This window comes from Mus caroli, unplaced genomic scaffold, assembly GCF_978045245.1.
Source record: "Mus caroli unplaced genomic scaffold, Mus_caroli_1 scaffold_19, whole genome shotgun sequence".
In the NCBI taxonomy this organism is placed as follows: domain Eukaryota; kingdom Metazoa; phylum Chordata; class Mammalia; order Rodentia; family Muridae; genus Mus; species Mus caroli.
The window spans coordinates 20,848,825-20,874,718 of NW_028227274.1; the positions used below are offsets into that span (position 1 = coordinate 20,848,825).

A 25,894-nucleotide genomic window follows, 5' to 3' on the forward strand; every position below is an offset into this window, starting at 1 on the left:
TGGTGTGCTTTTCCCTGGAGTGTCCAAATGGAGAAATCTACAAAATGGATAAAATCCCACACCTATGTCCCAGAGGACATTGTGGAAGAAGGGTAGAAAGACTGTTAGACCCCGAAGCTCAGGGAAAGATGTAAGAAGCTACACCCACCAAGTCTCACCAATGTGATTGCCTGAACCTGAGCTGAGCAAGAACAACAATAGCCATGCCAACATGGACAGTGAATGCCCACAAGACTTAAGCCCTCAACAAGGAATCACAGACAACTAAGAAATCCCTTCATCTTTTTAGGGACTTTGCTCAGGTAAAACTAGGATCCTTGACAATATAGAGGGAAGGAATTTCAGGGTAATCCATGAAGCAGAGCTAGAGTTTATTTTAAAAAGATAGGCGCTCAGGGATCAGTAAGGCATGTCCAACAGTATAGGTGTAAGCATCTCAAAGAACATAGGGGTTCAAGGGGCGACTGTATTATAACACTATCACATTCCTCCTCTGGCTCTCTTGGGTGTACAATACACATGTACACTCATGCACACACATGCACACGCTCATTCAGTCAATCATCAGGAATAATAAATAGTTCAAGCACATAGTTTATAGTTTCATCTTCATTCTAAGTGAAAACTTTAAATGAACAAAATGTTTACTACTTTAAGAACATTCTTAGTAAAATATTTTATAATGAGCTTTTGAAACATAAATAGCAAGCACATGTGTAATGTGTGAAACTTTCAATGTAAAAAGTTAGTGTAATAAAGCAAATATCAAAACTACTAAAGACTGGCTGATTGGTTCGTTGGTTGGTTAGTTGGCTGATTGGTTGGTTGGTTTGGTTTTGGGTTGGTTTGATGAACGAATAGGGAAAAAAGAAAGAAAATTAATAACATGTGTGAGAGGAAGGCAAAGAAGAATGGAGAAGAAAAAACATGAAAAGATGAGTTAAAAAGAAAACAGGACTTCCAACTGATAACTGTGAATGGATCTGTGAAATGGGTAGGAGGGATTTGAGGATATGCATTTTACAGTTTTTATTATAAAACATTTCAAATATATACAAATATAGAAGAAATTATATCTATCATTGCCTTTGATTATTTGTCTCCCACTGTATATTAGTGTGAAGCAAGTCTGATAAGTCACTTAAATGAGCGGAATTTTCAGGTTTTAAGGATTATAGAGCACTGATGTAACTTTTAAAGAAATACTATTAGTAGCTAATGAAATATAATGAAAAAGGCATTATTCTCCCCAGAAAAATAATGCAACAGGAGAACAGGCTGTCTTGTTTCTTATATTGTTTATCTAAATTCTACATTTTAATAAAAATAAACTATTTTCCTTCTTTAATAAGGTCACCAGAATGCTAAATCAGAAAATGCCATTAAATAAATATTAATCCTAATTTCAACAAGGTATTGGCAAAGGCTCTTAGGTTGTGCATATGTTGGACAACATGAGCTGGGCCACAGTTTAAGTAAACTTACAGAGAGTGTCATGGTCATGTCTAGGGCAACAATTAATAGTTCAGTCAGCCTTGAAGGAAGACTGACCTCCAGTGGTACAGGGACTCTATTAGTGGGCCTGCTTATGTCATTGATTTTAATAATGACTTGGACAAAGACAAGGAGAACAGTTAGTATTGATAGACATTCAACAAAATGCCACACAAGTAAAATTAAATTAAATTCATAATATTTTAGGTTAGAGAAGCTAAACTTCTAAAAAAAAAAAAAAAAAAAAAAAAGACTGTGTAGCATGCCACAATTTCTGTTCTCCAAATCCAACATGGTTCCATAGCACCACTCCCATGGTGTGTGAAGCAGTGCGCTGTTGTAGCTGCAAAGCTATTTTGTTGCTCATTTCCCAACCACCCCTTAATGTCAGGGTTTGCATCATCAGTCAAGAAGTATGTACACAACTCGGAAGCCTTTGCAGAGAGCTAGGTCCCCCTGCATGGAGGCGTAGAGTAAGAGCAGCAGAAAGAACAAGGGGACATGTCGCTCTTACAGTGCTAGAACGGATGGGAGGAGAAGCTGGTTTGGGAAAGGAGGCTCTGCTCAGGTTTCGAGATAACATTAGTGAGAATATGGATGGCCTCCACGAGAGCATTAGGAGTACACTCTAGTACACCCTCAATTGCTTTACAGCCATCCTGTGAAATAGCTGATGTATCATCATCCTGACCTTGCAAATGCTGGGGTTTCCTGAAGCACTTGCTCTAACAGCTATGTTCTAATGACAATAACGAAGAATTGAAAATATCATTGATTCGGTGATTAATTCTGAGACATTCTTGCTCTTACTCAAGTCATAACTTGAGTAGCTCATTCTAGAAAATGACAGACTCAGCAGACAGAGGCTGTATTCCTTGGTGCGTGATCATGGTTGGCAATCTACTTAGACACCAGATCTCTCTTCCCTGGGATCCTGAATATTGGATAGACCTTTCTGGGCCTTAAACTAATATTTATATTCTAACCAATGTACCAATAAGCATATGGATTCTATCTGTAATTGTTTTATTTACAAACATTACAAGCTCCTTTCCACACACATGGCATACCATATGTATATTCTTTTTCCCTTGACTAGGGGCTCAAGATCTGGATCGCATCCGACTCTCCACCTACAGAACAGCATGCAAGCTGAGATTTGTGCAGAAGAAATGCAATTGTAAGTGTGCCTTTTGTTTGTGCTAATTACCTGTATGAGTACTATCATTTACACTTCTTAACTGGGCTTATTCAAACCAGGTTTTCTTACGAGGATTGATAAACATATGCTTACACAAGAATAAAGGGGGAACTGTGGTCATGAATGGTAGAGAAACAGTTGCTAAGCAACTCTGAGGGCTGATTTAGTCTTAACTACGGAAGTCTTAGAATGGATGAGCCTCTTCAGATCTATATCTATAGGTATCTCTCTCTCTAGATATAGATATATAGTTTAGATGTATAGATATATTGATATAAATAGATAGATAGATGATAGATAGATAGATAGATAGATAGATAGATAGATAGATAGATAGATAGATAGATAGATGAAAGGATAGATATAAATATATATGAATATATGTATATATAGGTACAGATAGAAGATTGATAGATAATAGGTAAATAATAAATACAAATGTTATATATATGAATATAAATATATGATAGGCAGGTAGATAAATGGTTGACAAATCTAGAAGCAAGAGAAATTTCTGAATTCTATGTGGAGTGTTTTATCTCTTCTCTACCTGGGGCATCTTAAATGCTATCCAAGTACTTTGAAAACCATCATACATACAATGGTCTCTGTATGTCCACATATAACTATCAGTGTTTGCAAACATTGAGAAAATGTTAAAGCGTCTTTCTAAAGCTATAAAATCAGCCCAAATAATCAATGTGTTGATTACAGTTGTGGGCAATAATGGCAAAAGAGACCTAGCTTTACAAACCCCAGGAAGCTAGCACTTGGGAGGCAGAGGCAGGTGGATTTCTGAGTTCAAGGCCAGCCTGGTCTACAGAGTGAGTTTCAGGACAACCATAGCGACACAGAGAAACCCAGTTCTCAAAATCCAAAAAAAAAAAAAAAAAAAAAAAAAAAGAATTTAAACTACACACAGCAAGCAATGGCCAATCACGTGAACAGTTCACTGTTCCCCGTGGGTTGCCATGCTCCTTCATGCTGCCACAGCTGTTTTCTCTGGCAAAAATATTACTTCATGATTCATTTGTATCAATTTTTTCTGTTCTTTTGAAAGAATTGATTCTGATTCAAAATTTATAACGTCCCATTTACTAATTAGTAAAGGACAGGGTTGGTTTTTTTAAGCCATAATGTTGTACACAGAATATACATATAGTTGTTGAATTTCTAACATGGAAATTAGACTCTTAGTGAATGCAGAGCCAGCCACTTTCCCAGGCCTACCCTGCCAGAGTCTCTACAGGAATTTTTCCAGGGCAGCTCCCCAAACCCCAGACTTCTGTATCCAGTTGTTTAGGACTGGGTGGTGAAGTGACTCAGTCTCTCAATGTGCTTACCTAAAGGGTATTAAGCGATAGACCAAGATCTGTGTGTGTGTGTGTGTTGTGGCCAAGACTGGAGATAGATTTTAGTTGGTAGGGTGCTTGCTTAGCATACATAAAGTCCCCATCACCACATTAAGCAGATAGTACATGGTCAGAAGGAAAAAGAATTCAAGGTCATTGTTAACTACATAGTGATTTTGAGGCTATAGTGGGCTACCAGAGACCCTGTTTTCAATAATTAATTAACCTGACTTTTTAAAAGAAGACATAGCTGCATTTATATTCTTAAGCATGAATAAGCCAGTAACCCCTGTTCCGTTAAGAGGTAAGGAAAGAACTTCCAAAGAGAAAAACTTCCTGTTCCCTTCACTGCAAAATAGAACAAATGAGGGCTCTCCAAATTGAGAAAATTTCTCCCACATTCTTATGACTTGTTTCAGCACCTGGCCTTTCAGATTATGGGGGAAAGGAAAAAATGGACTGAGAGCTCCATCCCCCATAAACCTTTGCCAAGCTTTCTGTAGGCTCCTTTCAGTAAAGGTGGGGACTTCCACAAAATGGCTAAGAGGAGTGAGAACATAAGTGGGAGAGAAGATAGAGAAGAGAGTGGAGGGAGGAATAGAGTCCTTGTGCTCAGCAACCCTAAAGCCAGCATTGCTACATGCACACACTGCTGGCACTGTAGCTGGTGAATCCTGTGGGCCGTAGTCCTCCTGATCTGAGAGCCTGTTCTCATTCTTATACATTTCAATTTTCTTCTAGTTCTTCTTGAGTCTAATCCTTATCCTGCATTCAAAACTGTGTCCCAACCTACTTGGAAAATAGTATGGAATAGTAATAGAAGCAGAGGGGACACCAATAGTCCATGTATAGGGAACCCAGGAACCTCAAAGCTGCCTAGTGTCTCCTTACACATCCCTTCAAGTTTCCTCTTAACTCAGTAAACATGTATGGCCATGGGTCAGGAAACAGAGACAGTGTGACTGACCATGAGACTGACCTTAAAGTTGCCTATAGTCTCCTGGGTAGCTGGACTGTTGAGAGGTGCATAAGCCCATAGTAAGAAATGATACTCCGGGGGTCCTGGAGAGACCATGCCCTGATGTGAGGGACTTTCTTGAAGAAGAATCTGGACTGGCATTAAGCAAACAGAAAAAATAAAACCATTTTGTACTTTACAATGTACCTGATAGGTTTCATGCATATTTAGAATGAGGAAAAAAAATCACAGTCCAAAAGAACTAGCTAAAAGTTAAAGCTCAGAAAGGAAAGCAAGCATAGCTGGGATGTAGTAAGCTTTAAATACGCTTTCCACGTTGCTCAGAACATCAAATGCGTGGCTGCATTTGCTCCAATTTCTTTCCTAACAATAGATGAAACAGTGTAATGTTCAGAGTTACTTGTGAAATGTTAACCCAATTGATCTTGGCTTATCTTAATCGGTGTTGGAGTCTTCTAGAAATGTAGACAAAGGGCATGATCATTTTAGTAACAACATTCACCAGTGCTGAATTTACGTCCTTGCATTAGAGCAAGGTAATTCTACTCTACAGTAAAAGCCAACACGATGAATTGTGGTGCCTTGTAATGGAGTTTTACTCCACAACAAAGAGCATAATATAAAAATCAGAATGCAGTGGATTTGTCTCTCAAGAGCACAAAGATGCAGATCACCTCCAGGAGCAAAGAGAAAGAACAGAGGTTTGCTACTTGCAGCAAGGACCACAAAGAAGATGATACGTGTTGGAGCAAGTGAAGCAAAGGGCAGGACTGATCTTTAAGACAAAGCAACTCCAAGCTTGCTTACAGTTGAGGGCAAAGGAGAGAGTGTCCCGGCAGCAGAAGCCTAGCACCTGCTAACCCAGACTTACTGAGATATCTCAGCCTGCCTTCGATACTATAACAAATATGTCGTCATATATGTAGCTTGTAAACAAAAGAAATGAATTTATTTTTTCATAGCAACAGTGGCTGGGAAGTTCATGATGAAGGCACCAGTTTACCTGGTGTCTGCTATGAGCCCAATTTCTGAATTTTAGATGGCATCTTTCTTCTCAAGAGACCTCAAGAGACTGAGAGGGGGATGTCATAACCTACAGCCTCTTTCATAAGGACCTGAGTCTCCACTGTGAGGTTCCACTTTGAGGACTTAATCACTTTCCTAAAGATCCTACCTCCTTCTGCTGCTGAATTGGAGATTAAGTTTCCACATGTAGTCAGAGGAGGGGAGACAGGTACAATCAGGTCGTGCACAGGACAGCTCATTATGGCATTTATTTCATGGAAATCAGTGGACTGTAACAAAGCACATGATGTTTATTTTTAGGTGCAGAAACTCCTTAGAGGTAAAATTTATTCTGCATATTAGCAAAACTAAATTTAAAGCCTACATCATAGAAGAAATGTATATAAAATTGGCTCTTATGAAATCATTCCACAGAGGGAAAATTACCTGAATACAGCAGGAATGTATGGATTTTTTTATTTTCTGAAGTCAAAGACTACGCATGTTAGTTAATTACCCATCCTACGCACACAGAGCACAGATTCCCATTACAGATGCTGAGGCCATCTCCTTTGATACTTGGTAGATGCTGAGAATACGGACTCCCAGTGCTGTGGAAAAGACTTAAAGGCAGGCTAGCAAATCTTTGTATAGACCAAGAATTATTTGGTAACAGGAAACAGTATTATGTAGACGCTATTAAGTAAATTATTGTTCCTGCAAATTTAATCCCCATTAGAAGTCATTAACTAGAGAAAAATTATACTCATTCATTATATGCTTCGTTTTATCAATAAAAATAAAATATTGTGGGAAAATTCTCTGTCTCTATCTCTCTCCCTCTGTCTTTCTCCCTCTGTCTTTCTCTCTCTCTCTCTCTCTCTCTCTCTCTCTCTGTGTGTGTGTGTGTGTGTGTATGTCTCTCTGTTTCCCTTTCTCTCTCTCTCTCTCTCTCTCTCTCTCTCTCTCTGTGTGTGTGTGTGTGTGTGTGTGTCTGTTTCCCTTTCTCTCTCTCTCTCTCTCTCTCTCTCTCTCTCTCTGTGTGCGTGTGTCTGTTTCCCTTTCTCTCTCTCTCTCTCTCTCTCTCTCTCTCTCTCTGTGTGTGTGTGTGTGTGTGTGTCTGTTTCCCTTTCTCTCTCTCTCTCTCTCTCTCTCTCTCTCTCTCTCTGTGTGTGTGTGTGTGTGTGTGTATGTCTCTCTGTTTCCCTTTCTCTCTCTCTCTCTCTCTGTGTGTGTGTGTGTGTCTCTGTTTCCCTTTCTCTCTCTCTTTCTCTCTCTCTCTCTGTGTATGTCTCTCTGTTTTCCTTTCTCTCTCTCTCTCTCTCTCTCTCTCTCTCTCTCTCTCTCTCTCTGTGTGTGTGTGTGTGTGTGTCTGTGTGTGTGTGTCTCTCTGTTTCTCTCTCTCTCTCACACACACACACACACACACACACACACACACACACACACGTTGCTATGTAACTTCCCTCATTCTGGAACACAAAGTACCTTGGAGTCCCTTAGACTTAGAGGAACCCATCTTGCCTAGGTCTTTTCCTCCATCAAAGACATTTACTAGTCTTGCTGATAAAAGAACAGCTGTAAGAAATCCACCTCATTTTTATGGCAAATGACTCTCAGCCCTCCTCCATCAGAGTTATTTTCTACATCACTGCTTCTGTGCTTGTTCATCCTTGTATTCGGTTATAACTCCCCTCCCCATGACATAATTAACAACCCTCCCTAATAGGATAAAAGAATGGATGTCTCTAAAACCTAAGGAGCATCAAGCTGGCTACTTTATATCCTAGGAAGAATGGGACAGCGACATAGAAAACACAATTTCTTACTCTCTGCTCCTTACTATCCTCTCTTTAGTTTCTAGATTATTTACATTTCTGCAAAAGTAAACAGCCAGTAAACTATTAATAAGCTCTGTGGAGTGCCACTGCTCAATCTTTCTTTTAAGCAAATCACCACTTCCTTCAAAACCAGTATTTCTGTGGTCGCAGTGGCGTGCGTGATGACCCAGGCGCCCTGCGATGTCAGCACACCTTTTCCCTTCAAAACTTACTTTGGAGTCAATGAAACACAGGTTCAAGTTCACGGTCAACAGGGAGACAACATAAGAATCAAATCAGAGCACAGAGTTACTCCTGTTTAATAAAGGGAGGGAAACATGGCAACAGATATCCATCCCTTCTCCACCACAGCAAGAGTTGCCAATCCCTTAGTCCTGCCAGCCTCAGCTTTGGTTTTCTTTCTGTCAGTAGCAACGATTAAATTGTTCTTTAAAAAGAAAAGGTGCCAAAGTGTCTGTAATTGCATCTGATCTTCTATAGTTTCTCAAAATGTCTTTACTAAGTGAAATACCTTTTGAAAATACCTCCCCACCCCACCCCCATTCAAACAGAGTTAGTTAGAATTTATGCTTTTATCTACATTGAGGTCTGTAAACCTTTTTTTTTTCAGGATTTTGTAGGTACCAGAAACTATATCTACCTATTGATCAATTTTTCTCTATAACAGCAAAACTAACCTAAGAGCATCACATTTCCATAGTTCCTAGTAGCATTTCTCAGGAGAGCAAGTGGGTGTGAAGCAGATTTGTATTTTCACTAGCCAAATGACCAGTCTTACACAGTAAGAGAAATTCAAAGATTTGTTCTTAGATGTAAATACTGATTCCTGCTTGTTTTCTTCAACAGAGTGCACTAGTGTGTCCTGTCTCCCTGGATGTACTAGTGTATCCTGTCTCCCTGGATGTACTAGTGTGTCCTGTCTCCCTGGGTGTGCTAGTGTGTCCTGTCTCTCTGAATGCACTAGTGTGTCCTGTCTCCCTGAGTGCACTAGTGTGCCCTGTCCCCTGAGTGGACTAGTGTACCCCATCTCCCTGGGTGTGCTAGTCTGTCCTATTTCCCTGGGTGTGCCCTGTCTATCTGGGTGCACTAGTGTGTCCTGTCTGTCTCCCTTGGTGTGTTAGTGCATCCTGTCTCCCTGAGTGTGCTAGTGTGTCTCCCTGCATCATTGCTCGGTGTGCATTTGTGGTTCTCTGGATCAGTTTTCTATTGCTGCATACTCAGTTCTTAGCATCACAAAGGGCTGAAGTCTGCAGCTCTCATCCAGGACTTGAGGTCCTCTTCTCAGTGCATTGGCCGTTGGCAGGATTCTTGTCCTTGTGGTTGTGGGACTGTCTCTGTTTCCTTATTGGGTGCCAGCTGAGAATGACTTTGGGTTCTTAGAGTTGATTCCTTGCCACATTATCCCTGTGGACAGAGGATCACTGCTGGAGTGAGTCTCTGATCTCCTCTTCTGTGACCAAACAGCCTTTTCTTGTAAAGGGGGAGGTTAGTTGTTTGTGCCAGGACTAGCCAGATGAGCTTCCTATTTTAAGGTTACCTGATTTAAAACCAAAGCCTCACCTGTGAAAAATCCCCTGACACAAACATAAGAATTATAGTTCTATTGACAAGCTAGGAGAAGGCAGGCATCACCGATGGGTAAGTAATCTTGAGATAATCTTAGGAGTCTACCTACCAAAATGCCCGAGAACACAGATCTTTAGTGTTTCCAGATAATAACATTAAATGAAAATAAAGTTTAAGTTAAAAAGAAAGAGAAAAGAGGAGCGAGAGCATTCTTCCCCTGAACACAGAGTGGGAGGAAGGGAAGGAGGCTTCCCAGTTAGGTGCCTAAGAGGCAGATGGATAACAAGGCGCAGAATCATCCTGTGTTGTTTCAGATGTTTTCTGTGCATATTTTCATTACTGATGCTCAATGTTCTAGACACTTGTTTAGAACAAAGAAAAATGCATTGCGCAAGAATACAACGTTCTCAAAAATTCCCTGTGGGGGAAGTTGTTGGCAGCGGGGTATAAACAAAGCAATTAGTGACACCCATTTAAGTTGGGCATAAGGGAGGGGAAACTCTGGGAGCCCTGCACCTATGGGGAAGTGGTCTCCCCTTCACCAGAGCAAACCTCTGACAGATTGTAGCTAAGACTTTAATGTCTTTATAGTGTAGATGTGGCTTTCAACATAGTTGCTTTTATTTACTTTTTGTTTGTTTTTTATTTGATACAGGAGATAGGAGATTTGTTTTCTTGATGATTTTTTTTCAGCATCCTTCAGTAGTAGAGTTCTTTTTTTTTAATATTTTTTATTACATATTTTCCTCAATTACATTTCCAATGCTATCCCAAAAGTCCCCCATACCCTCCCCCCCACTTCCCTACCCACCCATTCCCAATTTTTGGCCCTGGCATTCCCCTGTACTGGGGCATATAAAGTTTCCGTGTCCCATGGGCCTCTCTTTCCAGTGTTCCAGATCTCACCATAGCACTATGGACTAAGCCAAGACCTGTGTTCTTCTTTCTAGAGGTGGGATGCTGCTACGGACAACGGCTCCCTTGCCTCTTGTCTGCTCCTGGTGATACCTGGATGCTATGCAGAAAGACGTGTCCTCTTTAATGATCTTGTAGTTGGGGAACATGAGGCACCCCTAGTATTTTAAACTTCCCCCGGCCATGTTTAACAAATGTCAATCCAAAAGTCAGTGGTATTCCCCTTAAGATTTCCTTGTTCCCTTTCTGGAAGTTTCTGCCACAAATCCAAAGTCAGTCAGCAGAATGGGGAGAGTCCAGAACGTGTCCTCCCACAGAGAGTAGACATTGACACTCTGGAACACACTAACAGAAAGCAGAAGGTCACAGAGAGTAGACATTGACACTCTGGAACACACTAACAGAAAGCAGAAGGTCACAGAGAGTAGACATTGACACTCTGGAACACACTAACAGAAAGCAGAAGGTCACAGAGAGTAGACATTGACACTCTGGAACACACTAACAGAAAGCAGAAGGTCACAGAGAGTAGACATTGACACTCTGGAACACACTAACAGAAAGCAGAAGGTTCTGAACTATAGGGCGTCTCTCCCATAAAGCCACACTGACTGTTCCAATGGAAACTCAATCCCAGTGTCACCCTGGTTTGCTGCCCCAAGAGGCTTCCTTAATGCTTATTGTTAACAAAACACTTCATTAGCTATGCATTCAACAAATAGGGATGGTACACCAAGTTTAACATCAGACCAAAATGGGTGGGAAAAAAAAAAAGAGAGAGAGAATTCAGAAATCTCCCTTTGCATATTTCTCTTTCACAAAATTTAAATGAGTGGATTCTACCTTCCAATCTATTATGGTTACCTGTTAAAACTAGGAAAAAAAGGAAAGTTACACGTTGATTAATAGAACAGTGGGAGGTCATTTGCCCAGGTGATGAACTTGTAAATCTTCTTTAAACTTTTCTCCCAGTTTAGAATGTAAGTATCATAGCATCTCTCCTGATGCATGTCTACATGCCTCTTTCGTTTTCACCACCTATCTGAGCTGACCCTACATATCTGATCAAAAAATACTTCACAGTATGAAATGAGCCTCAAACTTTCCTATCCACTGGGTAATCCCAAAGAGGGTCCCTAGGACTCTAAGTATGAGAGAATTTACTACTATTTCTACATTATTTTACTGTATAGTTGACCTTAAAGTAAAGGGATTAGCTGGCTTTTCCTAAACTAACTATCTGAGCCATTTAAAAGCAGAGAATTTTCACAGATAGAGTAAAGCTATACTTTTTACATCCTGGCAAGTTAAATGTGGTCATAAGTGCAGTTACTTTTAGTTTTAAAATTACCTGGATTGCAGTCTGAAATAGCCCACAAGATATCTTATCCCTTGAGTAATAATTCTCCCACGAAAGCCAGAGATTTCAAAGGTTAGACATGCCACAGCTCTCTTTAAGATAAAGAGAAGAACATGTTTAATTCCTAACTGTTGAAAGGTACCTAGCATGAAAAGCCACAAGACACACTGATAACAAAATGAATAAATATTTGGAACAAATTTTCTCTAGAGCATTTAAATGAGAAATTAACTCCTCTCCCAGTCCTATTGTTTGTCTTTCTTTTCCCCTAAAATGCTTATCACATCCTAATAGACTCAATGTTCTACAATTTACTTAGTTGTTATTTTTATTATAATTTCCTTGGCTCATATGTGAACTTCCTGGGAACAGAGATCAGTGTGCATGTTATTTATTGCTATATCTGCAATCCCTGGCATATAAGTATTTACAGATACTTATTCAAATGAACAAACCTTTTAAGATTGGAGAGAATCCTATCATCAAGCAAATGATGCAATAGCATGCATGATCTCATATCTATTAATTTAAATAAGTAAAACATCACTGGTCTCCTACTCAGTAGTCATTAATACTGTGTTTCAGAAATGCAAAGTGTTTATTAGAGTTGAGAGGTGGCTCCCTGGTCTTGAGAGTGTACTGAGCTTCCAGAGGGCCCAACATCTCATACCAGGATCAACAAACACTGAGTGCTGCATAACCTCTTGCAATTCCTGCTCCAAGAGATTCAACACCCTTTTCTGGCCTCAACCAGCAATACACTCGCATGCTCAAATCTACATAAAATCTGAAGAAAATATTTGTCAGTCTCTTCTAGGTTTACCTCAAGACTTTGTAACTCAAATTCTGTTTTTGACTTTAATTTTCTTGTGACAGGGTTTTCAAAGCTGTCAGGTTAATCTCCATGTGTGTAAGTGAGCTCTGGTCCTTATATGAAGCCAAGAATGGAAGAATAGGTTGCATTCCCCTTGCAGAGAAAGCCCTGTGGGCCTTTGAGATTTTGAGATGAAGGTTCGATAGCAAACTTTGATCCTTTTTCCATGCCTTGAGAAATGTCAGGATTTGACTAAATCCTAAGTGCGAACTAAAGCTCAATGTATACATGTGTCTACAGAACATATGGATGAATACGGTAAACCATAAAAGTGTACATACCCTTGAAACCAGCTGCTTTATTGCCTTAAAAGTAAGAGCTAATGTGTTCAGGCAAATTATTGCATTATTTTTTGTTTGGCGAAGGTTCAGTGAAGTGTGGTATTAATTATCTCCACCTCATTATTACTTTAACACAGCATAAATATATCTCATGGCTGTCTTTAAATTGTTTTAAACTATGTAACATAAAATTTACCATTAAAGCCATTTTAAGGGTACCCATTACTTCTATTAAATACACTCCTAAAGTTTCATAATCATAGTGAGCCATGCCCAGAACTTTTGCACGTGCCAATTAAAGCATAATGACCATTTATACAAAATTATTTCATTTATTTTTAGAGATGTATCATTTTTATTCATGTGCATGTGTTTGTGTACCATGTGTGTACTGATGCCTGCAGAGGCCAGAGAAGGTCATCCAAGCTCCTAGAATGAAATCCTGAGCAGCCATGTAGGTGCTGGATCCTGAACAAGAAGATCAAGTGCTTGTCACCACTGAGATATTTCTCCAGCTCCCTTATTCACGTGATCTTTTAAAGCTTGTGTTTGTGTGTACACCCACTCACACATTCACATGCATGCGTGCACATACGTACACGCACATGAATTCCAAAGCATGGATGTGGAGGTCAGGGAACTACCAATGGGAGTCAGTTTCTCATTTCACCTGGTGACTCCTGGAGCCTGGACTCAGCTTGTCAGTCCTAATGGAAAGCGCCTTGCACCTGCTGGGCTGCCTCACCCACTCCCATTAATAGAAACGTTGTCTAAGACAACATTTGTCTCCAGTAATAGCACCAAATATGGTATGTGAGTACATTTTTAAGTGCTATTGGCTACACTGGGAAGAAAGTACACCTTAAACTATCATGAAACTCATTTAGGAAACATGTCCAGCAGACTACCATGACTAAGCCACTATTGTTCTGTACGCAGAGCTATAATAAGACATAAAAAAAAACCCCACCTCCCATTACAAAGCCTGGCAAAGAAAATTATTTCAGATAGGAATATGTAATCTATTGAAAAGAGGTAAGAACAGAAAGACCCGTGTCTTCTCGTTGCTTGTGCTCTCTGTGCACAGAGTCCACACTCACCTCCAGGTAGCTTTATAACATGTGTACTGAGTGATGCTGTCTGTGATGCTGTGTGCTCAGCATCTTGGTTGGCACCTTGAAGGATATGAGAGTGATTCAGATTTAAAGATTTACCTTAAGAAACTTACAGGTGGCCGTAAGAAACCTATTATGGATGACATATTGCTTCCATTTCTAGAGTTAACTTGCCCAGCATTCTCTTTGGCCTGAATTTACTTCCAAGTTTTTTACTGGTTTTTTTTTCCAATTATATTTCCAGGCCTTTGCCAAAATCTCTACTTGACATATTCTGCACAGTTTACTTAAAAGGTTTCAAAATGGTTAAGAGAGCAGGCAAGCTGAAAACATGGAATGTACAAAGGAAGCTATTTGTTTCCTTCCCATTTAAGGTCTCCCTTCCCCCAAATAATATTGTCGCATCTTCAGGAAACCTTCACATGTCTGACATTCATAGCACCAGTTCTTAGAATTATCACCTGCTTTTACAAGTGACAGTGTCTATAAGAGCTGCAGTGTGAGCTGAGCCTGGTGCTTTAACCTCCATGAGTATCTGCCAGAGTGTAAGCATTTAGGAAGAAAATAGCCTTAAGGTTAGAGCCTAAAGATCTGTTCTACCTTGTACAGATCCAGGTTCTGTGGGCATCAAACTACTCTCTAAAACTTCACTTCATGAACTGATATTAAGCCTATCAGTCCTGAATCAACTGGTAGGTTGGATTTTTAATTGTGTGTGTGTGGGGGGGGGGGTGGGTACGTGCACATAAATGCAGTGCCTGAGGCCACCAGAGACATCAGATTCTCCCAAGGGTGGAATTACAGGAGATTGTTATCCACCTGGTGTGAGGGCTAAGAACTGAACTCAGGTCCTCTGAGGGAGCAGTAAGAACTCTTAACTGCAAACCCATTGCTCCAGACCCCTCAAATGTCAATGTCACTCAGGAAGAGAACTTTGAGAAGTTCAACAGCTAACTCTGAAACATCCCCCTGTACCCTGTACCTGTCTGACTTTCATTTGTGCCTTGCCCACCATTATATCCTATTACCATTTTTCATGCTTAATGCTATTGTGAATTGACAAATAATATGTACTTACAGAGCACAGTGTAACATTATACTGTGGATTATCAAAGATTAATTATCATCTACATTTCTTCATGCTCTCTAGTAATTAACTCTCTTAATGCTGTCACCAACTATCTTGACAAAACACAACCTAAGAGAAGGATTTATTTTGGCTCATGGTTTGAGGGCACACTAGCATCAAGATGGAGATCAGATGATGGCAAGTAGTTCCATGGAGGTAGAGGTGTGAGATTGCTTGCCCATATCTCAGCAGACCAGAAGGTGGAGAAAGAGCAAGTCTGGTACTCACCTAGGGATATTCTTATTTTATATTTTTATTCAATCTTCTGACACTCTGGGTAGATCGTCCTTCCTCAGTTGATCCTTGCTGGAAAACTCCTCAAAGATACACCCAAAACTGCATCTATTAATACCCTAGGTGTTTTCTTAATCCAGCCAAATTAACCATCACATTGACTTAAGATCAATTATTTCTGGTGAAAATATTTAAAATATACTCTTTAAACAGTTTTTACTGCTACAATACTTCAATTAATTATAGTCATTCTAATTGGTGTTATGTCACTAGAATTATCCCATGACTTTTTCAGTGCTAGAGATCAAACCCAGTCCTTGCATAGAGGACACAAGCACTCTAACACTAAGCCACATCCTTTATCTCATAGTTTTTGAAGTTTTTTTTTTTCTAATGAAAGATACATTTCATAGTCTATATACTATGTGGCTATATCTATGACCTCACCAAGTTACCTATAAATCCCTACACTTCCAATTAGCCACCTAGAGGCCTCTTCCTTCTCAGTGTTAGCTCCATTACAGTGCTGTATGCACTAGGAAGTTAGATCATAGCTACTTTCTGAATAGATAAATAAAATTTACTTGTTTTATTATTTGCTCTTACTGTACAGACAATGATCTATTATAATGGATATGGTTTTACTGCAGGAAAACTAAGACCTGAGTTTCTAGATGCTATTTGCTTGTGATTTGCAGTGTCCCCTGCATGGAGTCTAGTGTTCATGTTGGCTGGCTGAGCACTTCATGCCGAATCAGAAATACCAAAGGCTATAAAGGGATAACAAAAGACAGTTGCTCATGGGGGCCAGAGCTGTGGCTGCTCTTTCTGAATGTGGCCTCTAGCATTTAATACTCTGGCCAACTCAAGCCATAGACTATAGGGAATAGGAGGTAAACTAGAAAACCAGCATTCAACAAAATGTATAGGGGGTTATAGAATACCAAGCTATATAGAGAGTTTCCAGGGATTTTATGTTGTATCTGATTTGCTGTATAGAGGTGCTCTGATCTGCTCAATTCACCGAGCATTATTAAGCAACGTGTTTGAACAGAGTATTATAAACCCTATGAACATAAGCAATATGTAGTGTCATCAAGGTACTTATTATTTGGTTCTCTGATCCACAAATCCATAGATGTTCATTTCCCAAAATACAGAACATTTGGCTCATAAATCCCTCTCCTCCAAACTCCAGTCATGGACTCATCTGAAGAAATAAAGAACAAAATTTGTGTCTTAATGACTGGAAAATTCAGAATGCTAAAAACAGTCATGCACGTGGGTTACTGGGAACTACAAAAAAGAGAAGGCATGCTTATCTGAAGGTAGTAGAACGGGCTTCCACTCTGAGGAACATCATGTGTATTCTACCATGAAGGGTCACGGATCAAAAACTGCATCTTATGTAAGGAACAGACTCAGTACAGGCATATATAAAAACATCAAGGGATAGTCTGGCATTGTTAAAAGTCTGATGCACCTGGAACATAGGAGACTTTGAAGAAGCTGAAGAGTAATAAGGAGACTAGCAATCAGTAAGTCAGAATGTCAGCACTGGTTCTCATTGTCACCCTCTTGGGTATTAGTCAATGGACAGTGGAGAATGGCCTGGCCATAAGTGAGCCTCACACTCTTTCTTGGGATGAATAGAAAGGGAAAGAAATTGGATATAAATGGGAGGGTTGCTTCCAAAAAGACAGTAAAAGCCCAAACTGGCGGTGTTAACAATATACAGAGTGATAAAGCCACATAGAAAGAATCTATAAAGAACTACTCAATGACGGCTACAAGCCCTACACAAAGTGACTGGCCACAACAGGGATAATGTGATAGAGTATCTTGCTTCTAACGTCAGTAAACATATTCTGTACAAGCTAAACTGGACAAGGAGAATTTAGATATCGTTCTTTTTCCCATTTACATTCCCTTATTATTTTTATAATTCCTGGTACAACAAGTTGAAAATAATAGGCATAATAAGTGCTTGATTGGATTGAATTTAGTTAAATTTAATTTATAGTGTGATGGTTACCGAGCCAATAATTATTATCTCATTTTGAATAATGATGTCAATCTCCAAACATAATTTAAGAAGCACTGGATATTTTTTTCCTGATAGGCAGTGTGTGTCCTGCCAGGGCCTTTGGGGATCGGCAGGATGCTCATTTCAATTTTACATGAAAATGTGTTGTAGACCTTTTTCATGAAGCTTTATTACAACACCTTAACCAGGAAATTAAAATGAAGCTGAGATGTTATCTCTGTGAGATGTGATGTTTCTCTCTGAGGACTCTTAGCAAAAAGAAAAAAGAAAACCTGCCCTGTGATAAAAATTGTGCTTTAGGAACACAGAAGGGGTGGAGATTGGAAAGCATAAAGCAAAACAAAACTGGTAAGGTTTGTAGGGGCTATTTGTTTTCACATCTTATAAGGACTGAATCAAAAGAATCAAATCTAAACACTGTGTTCTTACTAATATTCTTCTTCCAAACTAATGTTTGGTTGATACACCTGGGGCCCGGTATCTGCAATGTAGTCACATACAGAACCTCCATGGGCTCTGCCAAGGCTTCCCATTTAACACGTTCTTTCTTCCCACTACGTTTTTGAACATTTGAACATTAGTTTGGGAAGGGGCTTGAGTAAGGTACAGAGCTAAATTATTTAAGAAAAGCCTCAATAAATTACCAATTTGCACATGACTTTCTTGATTGCAATACTTCCAAGATTTTAGGGACATTTTGAAAAGTAAATTCCTCCGGCTCGAGTGAGCATCAGTTCCCTGTTCATTCATTTCTAACGCGAGTCACCCCTATCCCAGATGTTCTTGAACTATGTTGTCCATCACAATCACCCAGAGTGATGCTTGAATCTAGAAATGCCCTGGACACACCAAGGCCTGTGGGAGGAGACAGCATAGTTAGAAATCGACTGATTCTGTGAAGAACAGTCCTGGTTCATGCCACCAATTCATTCCCTGCAGGTGTGGATATGAGTGTCTAGGCATGACAGTCAGAAAAGGAAAATAAGCATTAAAAAATGTATGGGATACAAATTCTACATAAAATGTATAAATAAATATGCATGAATTTTTAAAAAGAGCCAGTTGTTTATGATAACAAGGAATATGAGATGTTTCTTCGTTACAGACTTGGCTTTACTTTAAGTTCCAGATCAATAAACTTCTAGTTGTATCCCATGAGGACAGAATCTGAGACACCATCATCCCTCCATGCTTTTAGTTTTCACTCTTGGCTGATCCTCATCCTGGAGCATGATGCCACCCCCCTCCCGCCCCCCATCTTCAGCTTTAACTTCTCAATATGCTTTTAGGAGGCAATGTGAGTTTTACCTTCCCCTCCAAGTAGTCCCAAGTTTCCAGCCAGTGATGGCATCCCTGGATTTAGAGCTCCTGTGGCAGCCAAAGTTTTCTCACCATAACTACGGGGCTTATCATAACTCAGAGGTGTGTGTATCAGCCTTCACCTGATCCTGACTGTGATCTCGCGTGGGCATCACCACCCCTGTGGTTAGGATTTCACAAATAACATCAACCACAATTCAGTCCAGATCCTTTAAAAAGTATCTGTTGGATTTTATTTCTTTTCAAGTTCTTATGGACTCTCATTTCTTTTCCCAGATCTGTAAATATAAGCATATGGCAGCCTTTCTCCATATGCTATAGACACAACGTGTAATAGATAGATGGTTAGTGATGGTGCATTAAAATATCCTGTCTTCTTATGAATGAGTTGAACCTGTACATTTCAAGAGAAATGTCTTTAAATGTGTGTGTGTGTGTGTGTGTGTGTGTGTGTTTATATATTAGGGAAGTGTTGTTCATGCTACCCATTCTTGTGGAAGTCAGGGGACAACTTCATTCTTTCTTTTCTCCCACCATGTGGCTCCAGAATTGAGCATGGGTCATTGTGGCAAGTGTCTTTGCCTACTGCTCCGTCTTATAGACCTAGGCCTGGAGTTGAACTTAAACAATGATCACTGTGATAAGTGTCATATTTATAACAAATTTTCACCTGTTAAAAGCAAAACCAAAATGAAGTCATAGAAGAAAGCTTACAATATGAGGCAAATATTTTTGTAACTGGAGGAGAAAAATGGAAAGAATTTGAATGGGAAGGAAAATGAGAGTAAATTCCAATATGTCTCTTTTTTCTCTCAAAAATAAGCATTCTGCCTAAAGTGAACAAGGCTTGAAAGAAGGAAGTTTTGAGTCTCTGAGCTGGAATGCTAAGAAAGAAGGTCAACTAGGAAAAGCCTTCATTGGTTCCTGTCACACCCATATGACTAGGGGCTGAGCCCTTGTGTCCACCTCACTCCCCCATCTCTATAAGTTTATAAAACTCCTTGAAGTCATTTGTACATTATGTCTACTTGTCCCTTTGAATATTGAATGAAATTTTTCACTTGAGAATTGTCATGAGGAAAAGTTAATGCCAGTGCATGTGTGTGTGTGTGCAATCTTTCAGTTCCAAGGATGTGAGACCTTCATGCCATAGTTTCTATTCTCAGTGCTGTGACAGAGTACCTGACAGAAACAAACAAAGGCAGGAAAGGATGATTTCAGCTCTCGGTTTTGGGAGATTGCAGCCTGCTGTGATAGTGAAGGCAGGGGGAGTGGCTCTGACCACAGACGTGAATCATTCCTACTAACCCTCTTCAGCCAGACAAGCCCCACCTCGTAAAGGCCTTCAAAATCGTGTCACATGAAACTATGGGGAACATTTCAGTTTCAAGCCATAAGAGGTAAGAAATCCATGAATGGTTGCAGTTTGGTTTTCTACAAACTCACAAACATAGGTTAAGAATATACAGTTTGAATTTGCAAAACACATGAAAATCAAGAAGAAGGAAGAATAAAGTGTGGATACTTCATTCCTCCTTAGAATAGGGAATGTCTTAGTCAGGGTTTCTATTCCTGCACAAACATCATGACCAAGAAGCAGTTGGGGAGGAAAGGGTTTATTAGGCTTACACTTCCATACTGCTGTTCATCACCAAGGAAGTCAGGACTGGAACTCAAGCAGGTCAGGAAGCAGGAGCTGATGCAGACGCCATGTAGGGATGTTCCTTACTGGCTTGCTTCCCCTGGCTTGCTCAGCCTGCTCTCTGATAGAACCCAAAACTACCAGCCCAGAGATGGTCCCACACACAAGGGGCCTTTCCCCCTTGATCACTAACTGAGAAAATGCCTTACAGCTGGATCTCATGGAGGCATTTCCTCAACTGAAGCTCCTTTCTCTGTGATAACTCCAGCTGTGTCAAGTTGACACAATACTAGCCAGTACAGGGAACAAAATACCCATGGAAGGAGTTGCACAGACGAAGTTTGGAGCTGAGACCGAAGAAAGGACCATCCAGAGACTGCCCCACCCAGGGATCCATCCCATAAACAGCCTCCAAACCCAGACACTATTGCATATGCCAGCAAGATTTTGCTGACAGGACCCTGATATACTCTCTTGTGAGGCTATGCCAGTACCTAGCAAATACAGAAGTAGATGCTCACAGTCATCTATTGGATGAACCACAGGGCCCCCAATGGAGGAGCTAGAGAATGTACCCAAGGAGCTGAAGGGGTCTGCAACCCTATAGGAGGAACAACAATATGAACTAACCAATACCCCCCAGAGAGCTCGTGTCTCTAACTGCATATGTAGCAGAAGATGGCCTAGTCAGCCATCACTGGGAGGAGAGGCCCTGGGTCTTGCAAAGATAATATGCCCCAGTACAGGGGAATACCAGGGCCAGGAAGCAGGAGTGGGTGGGTTGGGGAGCAGGGCAGGGGGAGTGTATTAGGGACTTTTGGGATAGCATTTGAAATGTAAATGAAGAAAATATCTAATAAAAATTGTTTTAAAAAAGAAAATTATAAATACAGTTTAAAAAAAAGAATACACAGTTTGAGGGTTGGAGTATGGCTCAGTTTTTAGAGTGCTTGCTTTTCGTTTATAAAGCCCTAGACTTGACCTTCAGCCCCATAGAAACAAGCCTGAATGGCACAGCCTTGTGACCCCAGCACTCAGGAAGTAAAGGTGAGAGGATCCGAAGAGATTCAATGTCATCCTCAGCTACATATGTAGAAAGTTCAATGACAGCCTGGGATACAGGAGATCCTGTCTCAAAACAAACACAAACAAAACAGAATGCACATCATGAAAGGACCCAGCCTAGTATTTCAAATCCAGCACGCAAAGTAATCAAGACGATTACCTTACCTTGGTTCTTCTGTTCTGAAGACTATGGTTGCCTTGGAAAATCCACATGGATTGTGGATAGCACAGAAGATTGGGAAATTAACATCTGGAGAGGGGAGAGTGACATGGAGTTTGAGAGGCAAACAATGTACAATATATGCCTGCTGCTATGGACCTTGATTGGGTGACTTACCAACAGAACTCTCCCTGCACATACCTGCATGTATCACCATGCGTGGGTGGTCAATACAACTTTAGAGGCCAGGCACCACCACTTTAAGCATGAAGGGCAGGGGTAAGCCTTGAAGGAGCATTTTTATAGGTGGATACTCAAGTGCGTTTACATACTATTCATTTGGAGGATGTATATGTTGACAAGCTATATACAATTTTGGTCTAACTGCAATTCCCTTTTTTCCTAATTAAAAAAAAAAACTCATAATGCAATGGATGTCCTGCTTATAGATCAAATCTCTCAAAAATAATATACATGTAATTATATAACTCATGCCTTAATTGCCTACATTGATAACAATCAGATTCTTAGAACATAGTTGGCCGGTTAAGACATACCAGGCTGTCTTCATGTCAAAGGACAGAAGAAGACAGAGACCAGTGGTTTGCATGCACCCACGTGACTGTATTTACCTGGAGATGTTGTTATGAGATAGCTTCTGGTTCTCTGAGTACAGTGTGGAGATTTAGGTATGATATATAACAGGAGTATCACTAGGGAGCTCTTTTACAGCCTTGTAGATGAGACCAGTGTGCAGCCAGAGCTGAGATCCACTATGTCCAAGTGGTGGAAATCATGGCAGTCTATAATCATTGGCTTCTTACACTTCCAGCTACATACAAGCCCTGTGAGAATCTTAAAGGGTCTGTAGTTCCGTGGTCATGTGAGTTGTCTGGAGAGCTTCAGCAAGCATTCCCCTGCTCTGCTACATCTTAGACAAGAGGTTCTACAGAGATCTGCAAGTGCTTTAGAAAAAGGATAACACACATTGCATCAGTGATAAGGCTCTGCATGGCCCATGAAAGGCTGGCCTGGAACCATGCACTAAAACCCTGACGTTGATTTTATAGTCCTCTTATTACTATACCTTCTCCCTCTCATGTTTATGACATTAAGTATCTCTATCTGGGAGTAATTGGGCTTATACACATTATAAATTATAAGGTTACTAAATAGTACCTTAGTGATGCTTGCTATGGTAGCTCAGTACCTCACCTGAAGCAGCAAAGTCAGGGCCTCTAAGAAATATAGCATCTCTAGCCCCACCCAGAGTGACTTTAGATCATAGAGTAGGTAGCTATTTTAATACTGGTAGCTCTTCCTTCCTTCCTTCCTTCCTTCCTTCCTTCCTTCCTTCCTTCCTTCCTTCCTCCCTCCCTCCCTTCCTCCCCCCTTCCTTCCTTCCTCCCCCCTTCCTTCCTTCCTCCCCCCTTCCTTCCTTCCTCCCCCCTTTCTTCTTTCCTTCCCTCCTTGTATCTGTCATTAGTAGTTTACCACAGGTACTTAGATTTATGTAAGCCTAACTCTGGGCTTAGACTCCATCTCCTATTAAAAAGGTGTGTGATATCAGCAAACAGATTACAAACATCTCCATAGCAACAAATTCTACTATTTCCTTCATCCCCATCCTGAAGGTTCTACCTGCAGTTGCCTGGATGTGTAGAAAAGTAGTGAACCTGTGTCTGTGTACACTTACTTTTAAAGACAAACTCTTGGGTATTAGTCACTCAGCAGTAAAATCAATACTAACCCTCTCTATGATTATAGGAAGTAGGATTGCCTTGAAATGTTTTTGTTCATTCCTCATATGGTTAATGTAGGGAGGTTTGTTATCCCGAATGCTGCCTTAACAAGTATAGCAATATAAAATGCATGCAGTTGCATAGATGAGGAAGCCCAACTTCCTCTCCCTTTTGCTCTCCAGAACTCTTAATGGTTGATAGATGTTTCATAAAATGTGCACAGTGCCATCTAGTGATCACTTGTCAGAATTGCATATCCTAAATCATTTCCTGGAATTGAGATCACACCAGATAACCCTAACCCCTAGGTACAACTGTTGGGGCTAAAACAGACTTCCTGATGACTTCCCACTGAATCTCAACTTAAATTTCTTGGTACGCCTACTTAAATGGGACAAAGGTTGATATAAATTGTTTTCAATAATTAATATGGGGCTGGTGAGATGGCTCAGTGGGTAAAAGCACCCGACTGCTCTTCCAGACTGCTCTTCCGAAGGTCCGGAGTTCAAGTCCCAGCGGCCGCATGGTGGCTCACAACCATCCGTAACGAGATCTGACTCCCTCTTCTGGAGTGTCTAAGGAAAGCTACAGTGTACTTACATATGGATAAATAAATCTTAAAAAGAAAATATGGCAAAAACCAAGAAGACATGTATTCACACTACCAGAGACACACAAACCCATTAAAATGGACTGGATTATGCCTGGCATGGTAGGATGAGCCTTCAATCCCAGTAGTTCTTGAGATGGGTTGACATTTGAATCCAACCTGGTTTACACAGTGAGTGCCAGGCCAGCAACAGGAGTTTCTCCACAACATCGTGCCCTGCGATATTTACTTGGTCTCCAACAATAAGCTTTAGCTATTCCAGCTTCTTGCCTGTCTATCGCCATTTCTTTCTTCCCTAGACTTGGGAATGATATTTTCACACTGGGCATGATCATATAGCTCTACTCAAAGCCCATGTCTTCATCCTTGGCACAAATCCTGCTCATGGCTATAGTGTGTCCCCACTCCAACCTTGTCTGTCTGACTCCACCACAACTCTGTCATGATCTCACTTTGTGTGTAGCACTCTGGGCCTTACCATAGGCTATACGTTTTACTACCTGTGTGACTGAGTGACACTTGTGTCCTCACCAAATAATTGGTTCCATAAAGTGGAAACCACATTTTTTACTGTACAACTTTCAGCTTTACGGTACCATATTAATGACTATAAACCCGTTTTACATGAATGGTGTAATTATCTATCCTTACAATGGGCTAGACCCAATGCTTTGCTCTTCCATGCACCAAGGCCTTGGTTGTAAGAAAACACACATTCTAAGCATATTTATTTTAAATGACTTCAATATGACATCTAGATCTTTTATTTGCCCATAACAATAAACTATTATTTTCTGTGACATGTGAAGTGTTGTCCAGGAATTGACTCTTATAATCCACATTATACTCAAATGAAGGGATTAAAACACTATGAGAATTGCCACATTGCAGTAGTGGGGATTCAGACTCTCACTGTAATTCTTCACAGCTGTGCCATATTGTCTCCTTGGGTTCACATGTGCCCTTAGAAACCCCTGATTCATCGTTGAGTTACACTGGTATTTTCTTACGTAGTCACCAACTTTGTTGTGAAGGAGCTGTGAGGGGTGCTGGAGGGGTGAGCAATTATCACAACACACACAGACTCCCTGTGGTGCATCCACTACAGAAACAGGTACAAAACTTGGAGATGGAGAAGCCAGAAAGACATCCTTGAAGACATGGTCCTGATGCTGAGGTGTGATGAGACATGGATGAGAAATAAGCATGGACAAATTCAAACAGACAAAGGCCTTCACAAGCCATGCTTGGATTTCAAATTAATGGGAAAATATGAAAGGAATTTACACAGCAGACCAGTGGGAAAGACACTGGTTATAACCTTCCACCCAATACACTCACAACTCACACACTTAAGCACTGACCTTTAGCCTGTCTGGTCTTTTTACTTATAAATATTTAACAGAAAAATAGAAGTACATAACAATCTTGTACATCATTATTCATAATAACTTCGTTTCAGCCACAACCTGGATCAACTCAAATGCCCATCAACGAATGAGTCAGTAACCAAACTGATATTTCCATATAGGATATTGCTCAGCAATAAAAAGGAGTGAATTATCAATGCATGCCCAATAGAGATGACTCTTAAAATAGTTATGCTAAGTAGAAGATGAACAAATGGCACTCCAGTTATTTAGAATACAATAAAATTGTAATAGAAAGCAAGAAAATCAGAGTTGCCTGATTGCATAGAATGGATTACAGGGGCACACAAGGATGTTTTCAGTGCTAATTGCTACTGGGGCATCACTGTAATACTTCAGGACAAATAGAGAATGACTTCCTGAGAATTTTAGGAAAAAATAACCATTATTATAATTTTTGACCAGATTGTTCAGTAAGCTGTGACTTGGCTCCTCAGTGGTATGGCCTTGTCCTTCTGGGCTGTCCTTCCTCCCCCTCTTATCAACTTCTGTATATACATAAATATATTTATATATGTGCATGACTGTATAA

The 25,894-nt window shown here is 40.3% G+C and overlaps 1 protein-coding gene across 9 annotated transcripts in view; it reads left to right on the top strand.

Annotated features, from left to right (window-relative positions):
- Positions 1–25,894, top strand: part of Dtna (dystrobrevin alpha) — a 255,229-nt gene that overhangs the window by 137,151 nt on the left and 92,184 nt on the right. For all 9 annotated transcript variants that reach the window (XM_085833641.1, XM_029471847.2, XM_085833644.1 and 6 more), the window contains one exon: positions 2,594–2,674. In XM_085833641.1, coding sequence (XP_085689767.1) covers positions 2,594–2,674 — 81 coding nt within the window. The remainder of the gene's footprint in view (positions 1–2,593; positions 2,675–25,894) is intronic.